The 17,850-nt window shown below is 42.1% G+C and overlaps 1 protein-coding gene across 2 annotated transcripts in view; it reads right to left on the reverse strand.

The window, feature by feature from the left end:
- LOC118780991 (zinc finger protein 385A-like) overlaps positions 1-17,850 on the reverse strand; it is a 79,374-nt gene that overhangs the window by 22,134 nt on the left and 39,390 nt on the right. For both annotated transcript variants that reach the window (XM_036533812.1, XM_036533813.1), the window contains 2 exons: positions 11,034-11,144; positions 1,911-2,082 (listed from right to left, as the gene is read on the reverse strand). In XM_036533812.1, coding sequence (XP_036389705.1) covers positions 1,911-2,082; positions 11,034-11,144 — 283 coding nt within the window. The remainder of the gene's footprint in view (positions 1-1,910; positions 2,083-11,033; positions 11,145-17,850) is intronic.

The raw sequence follows: 17,850 nt of genomic DNA on the forward strand, positions 1-17,850 counted from the left end.
TTTAATTATGTGTTTGTTCATAATGCAACACACATTGTAGTTAGTGGTTCTCCTCTTCATCTGTATCTGTGACTGTACTTCCTGAAACCTTTTCTCATATATTTTTAAAAATATATGTCTTTTCTGTCATTTTTTATATTAACAAATCAGAAAGGTGCCATAACAGTAATACAATTGCACTATTCAGTAACTCCCATTCCTTAAACACAGAGTGCTCGCTGTGATATGTGCTTATTGACCTGCTAGTGGGGCTGTCGACCCTCTCCTGGTATGACTGACATTTTCTTCTTCATCATTCAAGATTGAGAAATAGGGGAAGGCAGCAGTTTTTACCCTTTTTGAGAATATCTCCCTTGACTGGGAGTATTTATTATAAGCATATAAAAATGAATTTCTGTCTCAACATTATTTGTTTTGCATTGAGTCTGTCTTCCTCGGTAAGTCAGGATTACATGTGCTAGTCCCTTCCATTGGCCAGGCTGAGATCACCAAATTGGTTTTTGGTCAGGATGTCCCTCTGCTCTTCACTTTTGATAGTGCACAAGTACTTGTGCGGTGTAGCATAGTGGTTAAGGAGCAGGACTTGTAACCGAAAGGTTGCCGGTTCAATCCCCGCCAGGACACTGCTGCTGTACCCTTGGGCAAGGTACTTAACCCACAGCTGCCTTAGTAAATATCCAGCTGTATAAATGGATAACATTGTAAAACAACTGTAACCTATGTAAGTTGCTTTGGATAAAAAGCGTCTGCCAAATGAATAAATGTAAATGTACTTATTCTGTCAGCCTATACACTTTTTCAGGGTCCGATTGCACTCAGTTTTGCTTAGTGTTTTATCATTTGTATCCTAACGTTCCAAATGGGAGTGTTTAAGATGTTTTACGATTGACTGTAATTGAAACTGTGCTTGCAGTGTTGTCCTGTCGCTGACTGATGCCGCTCTGCTCGGTGCGCTTCAGGACCAGCTGGCTGAGCACACTCTCTGCACAGCTCTCAGTAATGCAGGGTTTTACAATGGAGTGGGTCTGGATCACTGTGTTTCAAGTGAGTCCAGAATTTTAATGGTCTTATCTGTATTTTATAATCAATGGATAAAGGCCTAATCCAGCCCTACATTCATTGTTTGGAGTTTCTTTTGGATTTGAAAATGTTTCTGCAAAACTCACTTATTCTGAGCAGTGTGAGCCCTACAGTGCAAGATGCTGCAGTTTCTTGCCTGTGATGTGCCATTAGTGGACAACAAGCAGGATTCCACAGCACTGGAACATACTTGACTTTGCTCTGCCAGGGCAGGGTGGGCTACATCAGCTAGGGTGCAAACTGTCTCACTACACCGTCCAATTCACTGATGTAGATACTGAGCAGTGCTGCCCTCACATTGGAGCCCTGTCACATTCCGCACCCTTAGTGGTGACTTACAGGTACTGCACTTCCGCAGAAGCCAATGGGCTGTCATATAAACCCTGACATGGATCACAGCCATGCACTCATAGTTTCCCCTGTGGACCCTGCCCCGCTCCGTGACCGCCACTAAGTAACAGGATCTGTGTGAACAGCACACGACCCTCCAAACCCATCACCATGATCTCTTTAGCTATGACCAAGGGTGCACTGATCAAACTTTAATCAGCTGCACCCCAAATTCACCCGGAAACTCGATTCCATATAAGCAGCCACACATATCGAACCTGGATGGGCTGATTACAAAACATTTATTAAAAGTTATGTAAATGTTACAGTGTTAAAAGTAGCCTGTAAGGTATTGCACAATGGCTGCCCCCCTGGTGGTAGTGTAGCATAGCTGTCAATATCCCAGGTGAGGCCCTGCTTTTGACTGAGGTGAGTATCCTGAACCGGGCTTATGACTCGTGTGAGTGGAAGTGTTGCCAAAGGATGTTGGTCAAGCTTACCTGACTTGCTGGGATCAGCCTCGGAGCCAGACGGCGTTGCCCCCATGGGTGAGGGGGAGGCGGTGGGGGCAGGCGGGGCCTTGTCGATTTCCTGGGGGCGGCTCTTGGAGGTCTCGATGCCCTTTACCCTCCTGGCATGTCGGTTGCCCTTGTAGTGGGCCTCGGCCTGGCTCTGCCAGAGGGAAGGGGAGAGGCAGACGCCATGGTCAGCTATCAAGGCAGGGTTTCACATACGACGCCAGGGGTGAAGTGGAGAGCACGGAAAACGCACACCAAGACACGACACAAATACCATGACGCACACGACACTGACACACTGACACACTACACCAGCTCCGTCCCTGTGCAGCTGCGCTAACATACACACACATACACACACACAGACACACGAGCGCAAAGCACCTGTCCAAATAAAAGAGTGGGTCTAGAATGCGATATCTGTCAGGGATTGTCTTACTGCAGACAGTAGCCAGCATGGACTTGACTGAGACCAGGACAAAAACAGACTGCTTTTTTCACCTCACTGTGGTCATAACAACACAGTGGTGGAACCAAACTCCAGAGCCGCCTCAACTCTGATCTGAGAACAGCAGTAATAGAGTAAATGATTATGCTCGCGGAACAGCGCAGATTGTCTGTAGTTTGTGTGCTTGCGAAAGCTACAATGTGAGATTGTTTAATTAACAAGGATGGCAATATGAATAATTCAAATTATGAATTATTCATATTCGTGGCAAGTAATCCCAAAGCTTTCTCTTAAATGTTTCACATTATAGCTTTCTTGTGTTACGAAATTCAAAGTACATAACGGTGCTAATTTTAGTTAGATCAATTTACTGAGAATACACTTTTAGGTTAGGTTGAGTGCAATGAATAATGCTGTTTAGTAACACAGACCTCACAAAAGCTGTGATGTGTCATGAGGATTTAACGTAATTTAAATCGATAAATGTCATCTCACATTGTAGCTTTCGCAAACGCACAAACGCAATCTGTGCTGTTTTGCGAGCATGATCATTTGCTCTATTTGCGCGATTGGTGTCAATTATTCTGTTAATTATTTGTTTTATTGTTAATCAAGGAGCATAAAGGGGAACAGGTTGAAAGTAATGATAGATTTAAAGGTAGTGTTTCAGCTTGTCCTTTGCCGAATACCATTCAGATTTGGCTACACCCCTAATGCCTGGGCAGTTGAACCTGGGCCATAGGAATGTCATTATGTCTGTTGATGTCCCTAGCTTTAAGCCCTCTCTCCTGGACCCCCAACACCAAGCCTAGCTGTGTCATGTGCTATCAATTTGGGGCGGGTGGGGTGGTGTAACAGAAATACATGGGTTACCTTACAGCCGCCACTGTGAGTGAGCCAGATCGTCAACACAAAAGCCTCTGACTTAATAATTCATGGTTTCATGTATCTCTGAAATTTACCGTAAAAAAGATCCTCCTCTATATATACTAATGGGGCACCCTTTTGGCAAGACACAGATACTTTTTTTCAACAGAGCAGAATGTCTCAGTGCTCAGCAAACTAAAATGTGCTGATACAGTAGCTGATCAAAGTACCAGTAACCTGTAGTTGAAACAACGATACCTGCCCGATCAGTTTTGTTCTATGAATAATACATTTGATTGACTCCATCAGTTTTTTCATGGCCAGTTCCAGTGAAACAGAGTTTCGTCTTGCCTCGCCCACAGATATATTTCGGCACAGGCAAAACCACCATCACCCACATGACTGCATATTACAGCTGTGTTCTTTTCTCCTGCCCTCTGGGCCTACTCACACACACACAGTAAGGGGTCATGAATTTGATTCTGTAAAGCACTTGATTCTTCAAGCACTTCACATGAGAGAGAGAGCATTTTCAAGTGTTTTTTGGTTTATCCCTTTGAACAAATACTGCTGCAGGTCCAAAATCAAAACGGGGGCAAGGGGTGTGGGGATGAGTGGATTTGGGGAGGGCTATGGAATGAATGCAGTGCCAGAGAACAGCACCCGACAGCCCCCGCTGGGTCCTGGAACGTGGACGAGTCTGTCTGCTGGCTGAATAATTATTGCATTAGGACAATGATGATAATTAAGTGACTGGATTATCGACTCTGGGACTGTTCTTTAAATGGGCTAGGGGAACCGCTGACAGCTGCCGCAGGCCGAGAGAAACAAGGGGAGAATGCGACCAACACCACACTACACTGGCACCAAGGGTGGGAGCGAGGCAGATACACGTTGGCACCCAGCTGATGGGATATGCCTGGCAGGACAAAGAAGGACATTTCTTTAAGCCATGATGGGGCTGTAATTTGTGATGACAGAGACGTATATAGCCTCTCTTTCTTGTACTGATAACCACCCGAGGCCTTAAGAGGCTGCCACTCCAAAGCCTGCAGATTAAGGAGATGCCAGGGAGGAGCTTGAAAGGGGAACCTCTTTGACAGGAACGCAAATGCAAGAGATGCAGCGATGGGTGAGCGGATTTTTCATCCAAATCACCACGTACACAGGGGCTTTCGTAACCTTTAGGGGCCTGCGTCTACAGAGATCTGAGAAGTTGGTGCCGGTCCCTGGACAGACAGGTGGGGTTGTGAGAAGGGCATGTGGGGTTGGAGAGGGAAAAGGCAGGGGGACAAGAGAGGGCAAGGGCACGGAGATGAGCCGGAGGACAGGGAGGCTGAGGAGGGAACCAGGAGCAGGGAGTTGAGCAAAACAATGCAGAGAGAGAAAGACACAGAGGTGGAGAGAAAAAAGGCAAAAGACTTAAAGACAGAGTTAGATGCTGGTGACGGGAGTACTCAGTCACACTGACAAACTGCTTCTGATTTTTACTCAGTGCAGGGAAAGCGGATGGTTTCTGAGAGTGAATCGCAAACAGGATTATACTTTTACTGAAACCACATGGTGCTGAAAGACGGATTAGACTGAGCAGAGAGTGAAGGGGAGACAGATGAGAGACAATTGGGGAGAGAGGGGGAGGGAAAAGCAAGAGGGAAACAGAGGGGACACAAGAGAATGGAGAACTACAGGAAATAGATTGAGTGGATGTACAGACACACAGGTGTGATGGAAGGGAAAGACACACACACACACACACACACACACACCAAACAGCAGAAACCAGAAAGAACTGGTCTACAGAAATAATAGCTGCAGCTTCTGATAACATAGCAAAGAGAGAAGGAAATAGGGAGCAAGAACAATTTCTCCATCTGAAAATGTGTGTACTCCATCAATAATATTCTACCTTTAAACAATAACATTTACTGTATACATGAAGAAATGTTTATGTATTTTTCAATTGACAACAGAAATTTCCATTGACAAAAGAAGTTAAATAGCTCAATTAATCAGCAGTGATATTTGCTTTTCAGTTTTATGTGTCTGTTATATTCTTTGGTGACACAATCTAGTATACTGTCATGGCAGTAAACTTCATTTTAACTGAGTGCCAGAGAGAAATAGAGAGGGGAATAAAATAAATAAATCCAACACACAATAAATTAGAATGTCATCAGGCCCTGTCACAAAGACCCCAGGTGACAGACCTTCATGAAGCAAAGACTCATTGACCACAGTGTTGCCACTGAAACATGCCGCCATGTTAAAGAGCTGGCTGACTAAAGAACAGCCTGTGCAGCCATTGTGAGCTGAGAGAAGTTCGAACACAGGGACATTTCCGGCTGTTCTCCTCCAAACTGGGCCAGATAAGGGACACACATTTCCCCAAAGTCTCACATCACTCAGCGCAATTCCCACTAGATGAAGAGGGATTGCAGATCTTCCTTAGAAAGAAGTAACACAACATATGTCTTTCTCTAGAAAAACATAAGGGACAGTTTGCACACCTCTTTAAACATAAAACTTTTACATTAACACAGTCTATTGTTTGGTGTTTATATATTCTAACATTGACAATGCTACATTTGTTACACTTTCCTCAGGTCTATTTGGCTTTAATATCTCTATCTTTATTACTATCAATATATTATTATTTATTTATTTATTTATTTTTTGCTCTATTATTATCCATTTGTTGCACTGGACAACTCCATTCACGCTAATAAAGCCAGTTTACATCCTTTTAATCCTCTGTAAGAGAGAGAAAGAGAAATAGAGAAAGAAAAATTAAATGAGCAAGAAACAATATGCCAGTAAAGCCTCAAATTAAACTCAAACAGACCAAGAAGGAGGAAACAGAAAGAGAGAGAAATGCAGAAACAGAGAGAGAGAGAGGAAGGCAGGGAGAGAGAGGGAGAGAGGGAGGGAGCGAGATCGAGCACACACGCTGCAGCAGTGATGTTAGGCAATGCAGCTGTGACTTCTCCCCTGCAGAACAGCAAGGTCATTGAACCACTAAATGAACACTGACACAGTGTGGACTGTCTTGTCCACTGCTTTCCAGACACCAGCGTGAGGATTAAATGAACCTTGTTTCTTTTAACCCATCGAATGATTCACTGAATGCTCTCACTCTCCATCTCAGTATGAATTATCCTCTCCTATATGAATGTCTATCTTCTATTATGTATATACATCTAGTAACAACCCCAACCCCCCCCCCCCCCCCCCTGCCTTATTCATTAGTTGATGAAAGCTCAGCAGAGAGGCTTTTAAAGGTGCCATTTTAAAATCTGACTTGGCAAAGGAACTGACTCTACAACTTCCTGGGAAGGACACTCAGAATAAGGCCAAACACGCATAACATTAAGTTACACTGAAAGTAACTGGTCATTAGACAACAACCGGAATCTCTACCAACTGCACAGCATAAAATGCCCTTCTAGAAGGGGTAGCTGAGATCCCCCACTGCAACAACTGCAAATGAAGATCTATCATTCACTGTCTCCTGTCTTCCTATTCTTTTGAGGTTTAAAGCTTCAGGACTTAATGAAGAAAATAATGAACAACATTAGATTCACTAAATAGCATCATTGTACTCAGGGGAGCATTGTATATGACCCACTTGATCTTGAGCTATGAGAGAGCAATATTGTCCTCAGCTTACTGCTACTGCAGTCCTCAAAAACAGAAAGATCGAAAGCAGTATTCCCACAGGTTAGTCTAAGCCAGGCCCACATAATTCTCTGTGTCAGTGATGCATTGAGCAAAAGTAGGCTACAGAGCAGGGACCCCCAGATTGTCCAGGAGTGCACTATTTAAAAAGGCCCCCAGGGGGGTCTGTGAGGGGCTAAGGTCCAGGAAAAGTGTTTGGCATGTTCATCAAGTTTTCACATTGCACTTGTGTGCACTTTTCCACACACAAACTAAGTCTTCTCCCACTGGGGTTCATTCTCAGAAACCTCATAATCTGATTGGACAGGTTGGTACAGCTGGGCTGTACAGCTGGTAATGCTTATGAGCAGCGTGTAAAGTCTGCCTCATTAAGCCAGCCTTATACACATCTGATAACATCGACATGCCTAGACGTGATAACTACAGCATTTACTTTTTACCCATGTACCCCTTCTTTTAGCCAATCAATCATTATACAATTAAGCCAATCTTGTATTGTAATGAAAAACGCCTACCATGTGCTAATTGAGTTAGTTTGTCCCGGCAACTTTTGTGAATAGATTATCTCAGTATAGAGCATGTATGCACACAGGTGGTATGCTAGGCTATGGTCAATGTTCCCCAGAAGGTCTGAAACCACTGTGCAGTGGTTGAGGTAGCAAACAGGGGGTTAGAAGTGGGGGTGGGGGTGTGGAGGGGTGGTTGGGGCCCAGTTTCAGCAGTTGCAACAAGTTCCTGCCCATTGCACATGCTTGGTGAAACCCAAAACCTCGCACCGACACTGTCCAACAGCAGAACATTGCAGAAACATTGGAAGGGGAAGGGGGTGGGCACAGGGACACCAGGGGTGGAAATGGACAAGGGTGTTGAGATCATTTGGGGGGCCTATAAAGACTGAGCAGCTGTATAGAGTGACAGACCCTAACCCCACTCCCCTCCTTCCCCCCAGGAGGAAAAGCACTTAGGGTTTTATTGGCCGGCACGCGTCAATATTACAGGCATGCTTGTGTGTCGAACTTGTTTGGCTTGGGAGTGACAACCTGAGCTATCAGGCATGGGCTTCCCCCTGACGGAAGCAGACCATAAAACCCCCAATTGCTGCAGAACAGCACATGTTATGCGCAAATACTGCGTGTTTAAACTGTATGTCTGTTCCATTTATTTGGGGGTTTGGTCTGCAGATCTATTTTGCTTATCAGATTTTAAAAGTGTCTCATTCCTCTTAGTTTTGATGTAGTTCCACAAATATTTTGAGTATACATTTTATACACCAGTGAACAGTGCATAGGTTTTTGTGGAAGTTGTGTTCTTTTATTTATGGATATACTCTCCTGTGAAAGAACCACTTGCTTCAGTAGCTAGCTCAGCAAATATTTAAAGCCAGCAGGACAGCGTGTCAGGGCTCCGCCCCCTTAAGCCATGGTGTTTTTGTTTTTCCTTGTCCATGTGCTCTTGTTTTCCTTGCATTCCAGCCCCCGCCCCGCTCCCAGCCTGGTCCCCGCCCACCTGATTTCCTCATTACCGTCACCTGCCTGCCTGCACACCTGCATCCTATCTCCTCGTTAACCCAGCTATATATATATCCCTGCATGTCTCTGTCTCATTGCTAGTTCGTTTCAGTGTTTTTCACCTGTCTCGTCCCCGCTTTAGTTTTCCTGATTGTTTGCTGCATTGCCGATCCTGCCTGTTTCCCAACTACGATTTCTGCCTGCCGTTCGGACCCGATCGCTACCACTCACCTGCCTGGTTCCTGACCCTGTCTGCCCCGACTCCCGATTCTGGATTTGCCCCCGGACTGCTTCTTTGTGTTTTGAACTCTGCCTGTCTCTGGAATTACGAACCGCCTGCCGATTTCAATAAAACGCCTGGAACCGGAATACCCTGTGGTCCGCGTGTGTGTCTCAATCACCGGTCTAACACAGTGTGTCTTTGGGCTATTATGAAGGAAGTATAAACCATGTAAGAAGTGTTAAAATGGTAACAATGACAATAAAACCAATGTGTGGCTGGGAAAATCTGGAATGGCTCCAATGGCTAAGCAAAAGATGTCTCCAACTTCAGTAGAAAACTGAACAGCAGGATAGCTCTCTCTGTCTTCTTTCAACTATATCTTACTTCTACACTCTCAGGAATGGAATATTTTCCCTTGTCTTCTCTATGACCTCTAATCCTCTTGTCTCTATTTCCCTCAAGCACCACCTTTCTGCCTCATTCATTCTCCCTCCTAGTCTCCATCAGTACTGTCAACACACATGTCCATGTGCATACTCTTTCCCTCTCCCCTCACCCTCACTCACACTGTCTGTCCCTTCCCCTCTTTCTTCCTTTTGCTGTTTGAACTTCTTTTCTTTTTCTTCCATCCCCTTTTCCCCCACTTCTCCCTATCTTTCTCAAAAGAGAAATCAACTTTGTCTTTCCTTCTTTCTCTACCTCTTAACACTCACCTCCTTCTCTCTCTCTCTCTCCCTGCATTTTTCTCTCTCATCTCCTTGTTCTCTGTCTCTGCTTTTTTATGTGGGGATCAGTGCACTGTATGGGTCTTAGGCCAGAAAATGACATTCTTGTTCTGAAGCAGAGAGGCCACATCTGAGGTACAATTGTCATCCAGGACTATAAATAGCTTTGCACTGTGGGACATTCCCAATGTGTTTGTGTTCAGCCAAAAGGCGGACCACCATTGGGTCAGAACCCATCCCCAACAGAGCCCACCATGCCCCTTAAGAAATGTATTTCTTGTTTGATTTTATGAAAATATGAAATATTGTAGCAAACATCAGCAATCAAAGTTTATGGAAGGAAAGATAAACATGTTACAAGAGAAGTACAAATCTTCAAGGTAAATGTACTGAACAGGATATTATCTGAATAGCTCAATAATAAGGGTAGTTCTGCCGCGGTTCAGTCACCCTAATTATTTCCAGTCAGGGAGTGTGATGTGTACATCCCTGCCATGCCCATCTGAGACAAGTTTCCAAATACTTAAGATTGTAATCGGTGCTGAAACAATCAGACCTCTGTAATCCCAGAGAACCTTTTTTCTTTCCTCTTCAACACTGACACACTTAGACCAGTCAAAATGCTACCTCCACCCTCAGAATGTCTTTGTACTCTCTTTTGACAAGATTTATGAGGCAGCTAATGCTAATTTAGATGTGACAGAGGTCAGAAGTGTGCCTCAGCTGGTCAGAGAAAGTGACCTCACCCCTTTGGAGAGAAGATTAGTTCCCTGCGCTGACACCTGGGACCTTAGCTCAGCAGGTTAATTATGGCTCTTGCTGGGCAGTTTACAAGGGCTGTACAACCAGGGGTTCATCCCCACTTGGACGACATGGGTTCTGGCACAAACACACATGCCCTATAAGAGCTCTCTTACAGTAAAATACAAAGACATGCATATGACCCGTAAGATTACTCTCACAGGGAAATACAATAACACACATAAGCCATGTAAGATTTGTTGTACATGGAAATACAGAGGCTCACACATGCCAGTAGGGTTTCCCCAACAGGGAAATACAAAGCCACAAATATGTCCTATGAGAGTTTTATCTCACAAGGAAATGCAGAGACACATACATGCCAATAAGACAGACTGATAAGTGTATATTTTATTGCTTAGTAATGCATGCATGCACATGCACACACTTATCTTTATTTTTTCATTTGCTTTTACACTCCTTTTCCTTTTCTCCACCTCTGAGCCCTAAACATTTAATACATGTTCTGATCGCCATTCCCGTTACTCCTTCCTCTAATATATATCCTCATCTCTCTCTCTCTCTTTACTTTCTGCAGGCCTGGGAACCCTCTGTAAACCAGCAGCGCTACTGAGAGGGGCCCAAAGATTTTAAATTCCATATGTATTTTAAGATCTGTACATTTGGTACATTTTAGTCTTTTTTCCTGTATGATAAAAATGTAATGTAATGCAAAATTTCTCTCAAAGGGAAATACAAAGACACAATAATGGCCCCATAAGATGAGTCTCACAAGGGAAACACAGAGATACGCATATGCCTCATAACATTTCTTTCACAGGGAATAGAGACATCAGTGAGACGAGGGAGGAGGGTAGGAAAGACACCAAGCCACGCATTGGTGGAGATGGCCCTCACCTCGGAATTGAAGCGGATCTGGCATACATTACAGGAGATGATTGGACGCTTGGTCTTGACCAGCGGGACTCCGAAGGTGTGGTTGATCACGGCCTTCTGAACTGGGTCCATCTGCATTGAGAGAATGAAGGAGAGGAAGAGAAGGTGAGATTTACAGTCAAGTTTTGGATTTTACTGATGACGAAAATCAATCAGGGTAGAGTCTGAGCACTTTGGGAATATGCTCTCTGCAATTAAATCAGCACTGCCCAAGCTTTGGGAGTACATTCTGTGCACTCGATTAATCTCTGCTCAAATCTTTGGGAATACACTGTGCTGAAGACTACACTCTGTGTCAGTGACGCTCTAATTGGCCAGAGCTGTCACTCAGGTACACGGCTTTCAGTGTAATTTTAACTGGCTAGCTTTAGCACCAGCATTTAAGCCCCCCATTGGCAAAAAACCCCTTCAACAAAGAGCCAGGGAATCTATTTGCAGGAGTCCTTCAACAGGCCAAACTCAACAGGCCAAAGATTTGCAGTATGTTTTATTTTGGGTATGCAGTATGTCTTGTATAAGCAAACAGGAATTCCAACCGTATCTGACTAATTACCAAGGCTATTAATATTCTTGTTTCTGTGGTGTATTGGGTTTAAGAATAGTGTCATATTATTGGTAAAATAGTAAAAGCGAAGCTCATTGGCTAAGATACTGCAGGGCAATCAGCAAGGGCAAGTTGAAGTTGATAAAGCAAAAAAGAAGTGCGGCATGTTAAACGAAGGTTGCGCAGTTGGTGGAATAAAGAAATAATATAAGTAATTTACAATATATGATATAATAATAATCATTTTTGAACTTGTTATTGTCATCATCACCATCATGCTACACACAGCCAAGGGCATTCTTTGCAACTGTTGATTGCAAAAATTAAACAGCTCAAAGAGCACAGGCTTGATTACTTCACTTGGTCCAAAATACTGTGGGAAATATCTTTTTCACTTTGGGAGAAAAGATGAGGGCCTTTCTTTTCTTCCTATAGCCCCTTTCAGACATGCACTGAAAAATTAATTGAACAAGCTTTTTTAAATGATCTATATCATAGTAATATTCATGACACATCTAAAATATTGGATGTAGAGATGTAGAACTGGCATTGGACCATTTTACAAATTCATTCCTCTCAGTTGTCAATAAACATGCACTGTTCAAGAAGTTTAGAGTAAAAGATAGCTCCAGTCTGTGGTTTACATCTGAACTATCACATATTTTTAAATCAAAGAAGAAAGCCTGGGCTCTTGCTAGACATACTAGGGACCCATCTCACTGGCTTAATTATAAGCAACTTAGAAATAAGTGGACATCCTGTGTGAGGAAAGCTAAATCTGATTATTATTTAAGTTTAATTTCTAGTTCTTACACAAACCCAGCTAAATTTTGGAAGGCAGTGAATATTGCTACAAACAAAAATACTACTTCCCTACCTATGCATATTAAATTAGACGACTGTTTGCTATCTGAAAATAAGGAGATTTGCTCAGTTTTCAACTAACATTTTGCTGCAGCTGGCCACCTTTTTGAGAGTGAGCATAAAGGGCCCACTCATATTAATGATAACGATATGCATTCTGAGTTTCATGCTCCTCAGTTTAACCTACATCCCTTTTCTGGTGGTGTAGTTTCTGATGCATTCCAAACAATTGATCCTAGGAAATCAACTGGAGAGGATAAATTAGATCCTTTCTTTCTTCGACTGTCCTTTCCATTAATCACAGAGCAAATAACATGTATATTTAACCTTTCTGTTTTTTTCTGGTATAATTCCTAGTGTATGGAAATCTGCTCATGTTGTATATCCCATTGTATACAGAAGTATTGTCAACAATTATTGACCTATCTCCAAACTGAGTTGTCTGGCCAAAGTCCTACAATCTTTGGTAAATAACCAATTAAAGGAATTTCTTTCTAGGTACGCAGCTCTAAATCCATACCAATCTGGCTTCAGGGTGGAGCATAGCACCATCACAGCTCCTGATTTGGTTGTGAATGATATTGTGTCTGGCATAGACAGGAGAAAACACTGTGCTGCTCTTTTCGTTGATCTGTCGAAGGCATTTGATACAGTCGATCACTCACTATTATTACAAAGATTACATAGTATTGGTTTTGAAGCTAAAACTTGTGGATGGTTTCAGAATGTCCATTCTGAGTTTTTGCCAATAATGACAGTTGTGCCACAAGGCTCCATATTGGGTCCAATTTTATTTTCTATCTATATTTATGATATTACCTCATCCTTAACTGGCTGTCATGTCCACTTTTATGCAGATGATACTATTGTGTATTGTCTTGCAGACTCTGTTCAAGCAGCTGTTATGAAATTTCCTTAGTTAATTAGTATTAGTTATTAGTATTAGTTAATTAGTTTTGAATACACATAAAACAAATGTTATTTTCTAGAGCCAGCAATGTAGACAATGGTAACCTATGTATTTCCACTGTAGATGGTTCACAGAATATAAATATCTTGGCATCTGGCTAGATGAAAAGCTTACATTTAAATATCATCTAGACAATCTTTTGAGTTAACTACGACAGAAGATTGGGTTCCTGTATAGAAATAGAGCCAACCTCCCTCTGTTTTGTAGAAAAAAGATTATTGATGTTCATGTCAGGTTTAGCTTATGGGGATGTGATTTATGAGCATGCAGCTTCTTCTATCCTCAAACCTCTGAATTCAGAACTTGGAAAGACCGCATTTAGATTTTACACTCCATACACATGGAATAAGCTACAGAGCACTTTAAAAATGGATAGTCTCATAAGTTATCAACAATTTAGAAGCAAGATTTTAAACCTTCTTTAAACCAGAATGCAGTTGTTTTAAACTGTTTTAAATTGTTTTAATTGATGAGGTTTATGTCCTTATTTTCATTAGATAAAGAAGATAAGAACTGGAGATTATATGATAGATTTTATAATACTCTGTTGTTTATTACTGCTCCCTATCAAACACAAATGTCTTAAAGTAGATTGTACAACTTAAGTCTCTCTCTAATTCTATCTGCCCAGTGCAGGCCAGAAGCAGATGGGCTCCACTTCTGAGTTGGGTTCTGCTCAAGGTTTCTTCCTGTTAACTTAGGGAGTTTTTCCTTGCCGCTGTTGCCTTAGGCTTGCTTACAGGGGGTCTCAGGCCTGGGAACAATGTAAAGCTGCTTTGTGACAACTTGTGTTGTAAAAAGTGCTATACATATAAAATTGATGCTGGTGCTTTGAATTTGGTATTTTATGTTTTAAATTTCCTTTATGTGTCACTTCATCACAATATTGCATTTTTCTATTGTCATTTGTTAATTAATTCATACTGTAAATTCTTTTGAGATTATTTTTATTATTTTATTTTGTTTTTATTTTTATTTTATGTACATCAGGTCTCTTGAAAATGGGATCTCTATCTCAACGGGATTCACCTGAATAAATAAAGGTTAAATAAATACGACTGGCGCGAAACCAGAAGAATACAAACATCTGCTTCGTACTCTTTTCTGCATGCCTGTACTTTCCACTCTTTTGTTGACATTGGGGATACGTCCAAATGCATGCTATTTTGAGTCCAGTGATCGTTAAAGAGATAGTTAGCTATAGCTATACTGACAAAACTTGTCTCTTATGATGATTAATAATGTTGGTTAGTAGTTTATTATCTGGTTAGTAGCTAGCTAAGCTGTAGCCAAGAAATAGTGATAGGTATAGTGAGATGAAATTATGTAAATTATGTGACATAAATTATGTGTACTGGTAGCACCATTTGGATGGCTATGTGTGATATTTTTTTATAGGCTACCTAAAAGTACAATAGCTATGTTCGCCTTCTCCTCCTCCATGCCACATTATGTGCCCGTACCACCGAAAGGCAAGACATTGAAAAGAAAAAACCTGAAAATACTTAAACTCGCGAATACTTTTCGTGAACTCGTCAATACTTTTCACTCGTGAGAATGCAAGTGGTGTCTAACTGGACAATACCACGAAGAAATCTGGACGTTTCTAAACTCGCCATGATTTCACGCAACAATGTAACATACTTCAAATGTAATCATTAATGGTTGCATACTGGGTACTACACTGAAAAATAGCATGCAGTATACAGTATATACTTGTGTAGTACACAGTACACAGTATGCAGCAGTGATGTGCAGTTCGTGAATGAACGAATCCTTTTGAACGAATCTTTGAGGTGAACTGAGTGTACTGAATCCCTAGTCTAAAAGATTCGTTCCTTCCTCCTTGCAAACATGCGCGTTGATTAGCTGGCATAGCAGCTATAACTCTCCCTCCAGTGGATATTAGATATGCGGTCTGTCCACGAAGCAGCCTATCACAAAACTGTATCAGCAGTACGTTCATGACAACAACTAGCGAATGGCTGAAATGCTTAAACTCTCGAAACACCTCCCACTTGCCACAGGCTACTCGGCACAGCTGACGATGTGGGACAATGCAAAAGATCCGGTGACTACGAAGACTCTAAACTCCACCTACTGACCTGATGAACTGTTGACAAGTTCCCCGGTTCACCAGTTCATTCGGACTCAAAGGAACTGTGAGTCCTCAATTCGTTCAGACTCAAAGGAACTGTGAGTCCTCATTTCGTTCAGATTCAAAGAAACTGTGAGTCCTCAGTTCACCAGTTCATTCGGACTCAAAGGAACTGTGAGTCCTCAGTTCACCAGTTCGTTCGGACTCCAAAGATTCACTGACTATGAAGACCTGGTGACTGTGTGTTGCCAGAATCGCTATTTCTCAGTATAGCAGGCTTGGGCTACATCCGCCATTGACTGTGACGATGCAAAAGGAATCAGAGCACTTCTGTGACATTATTATAGGAATCATCTACCTACAATATTATTTTATATCCATATTTTTAGCAGTAGCATATTTTAGGTGCGCACAATGTATCGCAGTTCTTGTTTATCACAACTGCAATTTTACGTAGGCTACAATGTACTTAATGTTGACATCACATTTCCTTTTAACGTGAATAAAGTCCTTATTAATAAATACTGACAAATCAACCTATTAGGCTACAAAACAAAACAGAAATGTGATGCATAAGCCTGTAGCATACTATGTCTACATTAACAACAAATAAAAATAGGCCTACAACATCACTGACTAGGCCTCCAAGTATATTAAAATGTTTGGGCTCGGTTAGTTCAAAACTTGTAAAACGGAGTTTTTCGCTTCGGATATAAGCGTGGCTCTTTATTCCTCGGTGCTTTTTTTAGTTTTAGCAAATGACATGTACTTAGGCTATTATAAGCGTTAAAATGTGGAGTTCTATTTCCTCCCTAAAGATGAAGTATACTTTGCAGCTGCATGATTAATTGAACAGCATGGTGCAGTTTCATGTAATGAATATTATGATTTAATTATTATTAATTTCATTGACATTTGGTTTCACACGTGCTGTTTTGCCACAGAGCAGGCTAATAATGGACATGATGTTTGGAACAATGTAGAGTAACTTTTAAAATGCAATAAAACTATTTACAGATTCTTGTATGCCGCCCGACCGGATATGGAAATGAACGAGTCAGTGAGTCAAAGATTCAAATCATTTTATTGAACTGAACTAAAGGAACCAAATCATTAAATAGAATCGTTTTGAACACCTCTAGTATGCAGCAGGCGGTTTCACACACAGCCACTGCGATTTCTGTAGCGTACTTTTTGTGTCATGTCCTGCCTCCTGCACGCTGTACCCAGCTGCCTCCCCTCGCCTAAACCAAATGGAGTATTTCCAGTAGGTGAGAACATGTCTGACACAGACAAGCTGCTGTTGTGTGCTACATGTGTGAAAGGGCAACTCCGGACAATGTGCGGACCTGATTCTCTGGACATTGTCCGAAGTTCACATGTGAAAACGGCTTATGACTAGCACTACCAGTGTCCTGAACAATGAACTCTTGGAAGTTGGCTCGGGTAACGGGAGGAACTGTTGTAAGTATTCCCAGAGTAAAACAGAAATGAGCGGGGGGGGGGGTAACCAAGCAACCGCCACCCACAAAAAAAGTTCATATACAAACACCCTAGACAGCACACACGGGGGCGCCTTGTGTCAGAGCTGACAGGCCCCATCTGTGAAATAACAGCCCACATAGTGAATTTTCCCAAATTTCCCATTCTTATCTCATTTGCTCCCCCCCACACTCCTCTCACTTTATTGCAAAGGACATACTGCTGTGTCTGGACCAAATTCAGGCAGGCAGAGAAGGGGCTGGCCTTCATGGAGGATTCTGACTGTTTTCAAGAAGGCATCCCAAACTTGGCATTGCTCTTAGTGATCGGAATGCACTTCAAACACATTCACAGCCTAACTCGACTCCGCAAAGCCCAGATAATTGATGTCTGAAAGGCTCGTGCCCAGTGTTGAATCAGTGCATTCCTGCAGCCTAATGTTCTGGGTGTTGCTGTGCTCTGCCTTGGCCAACATAACAAAAATAGGACTAATCGTTAGGGGTTTTAATTTTCCCTCTCATTACCTGACTTAAACTGTAATCAGCAATTCTATATCTGTTTCCATTCCCAAACAGAATCACAACTGGGATCATAAGTTCCAGAGTCAAGATAAGCAATGGTTTTACATAAAAAAAATAAAACACATATTTTCTTTGAAACCTGAAAAGCCCAAACACTTGGCAGATATTGTAGCATTTTTCAAATACTGTCACAGAAAATGTGTGAAAACCATTACATTACACTATTGTCATTTAGCAGATGGTCTTATCCTCAGCGACTTACATACAGTAATCTACAATTTTATCCATGTATACAGCTG

This window comes from Megalops cyprinoides, chromosome 7 (assembly GCF_013368585.1).
Source record: "Megalops cyprinoides isolate fMegCyp1 chromosome 7, fMegCyp1.pri, whole genome shotgun sequence".
Classification (NCBI taxonomy): Eukaryota; Metazoa; Chordata; class Actinopteri; order Elopiformes; family Megalopidae; genus Megalops; species Megalops cyprinoides.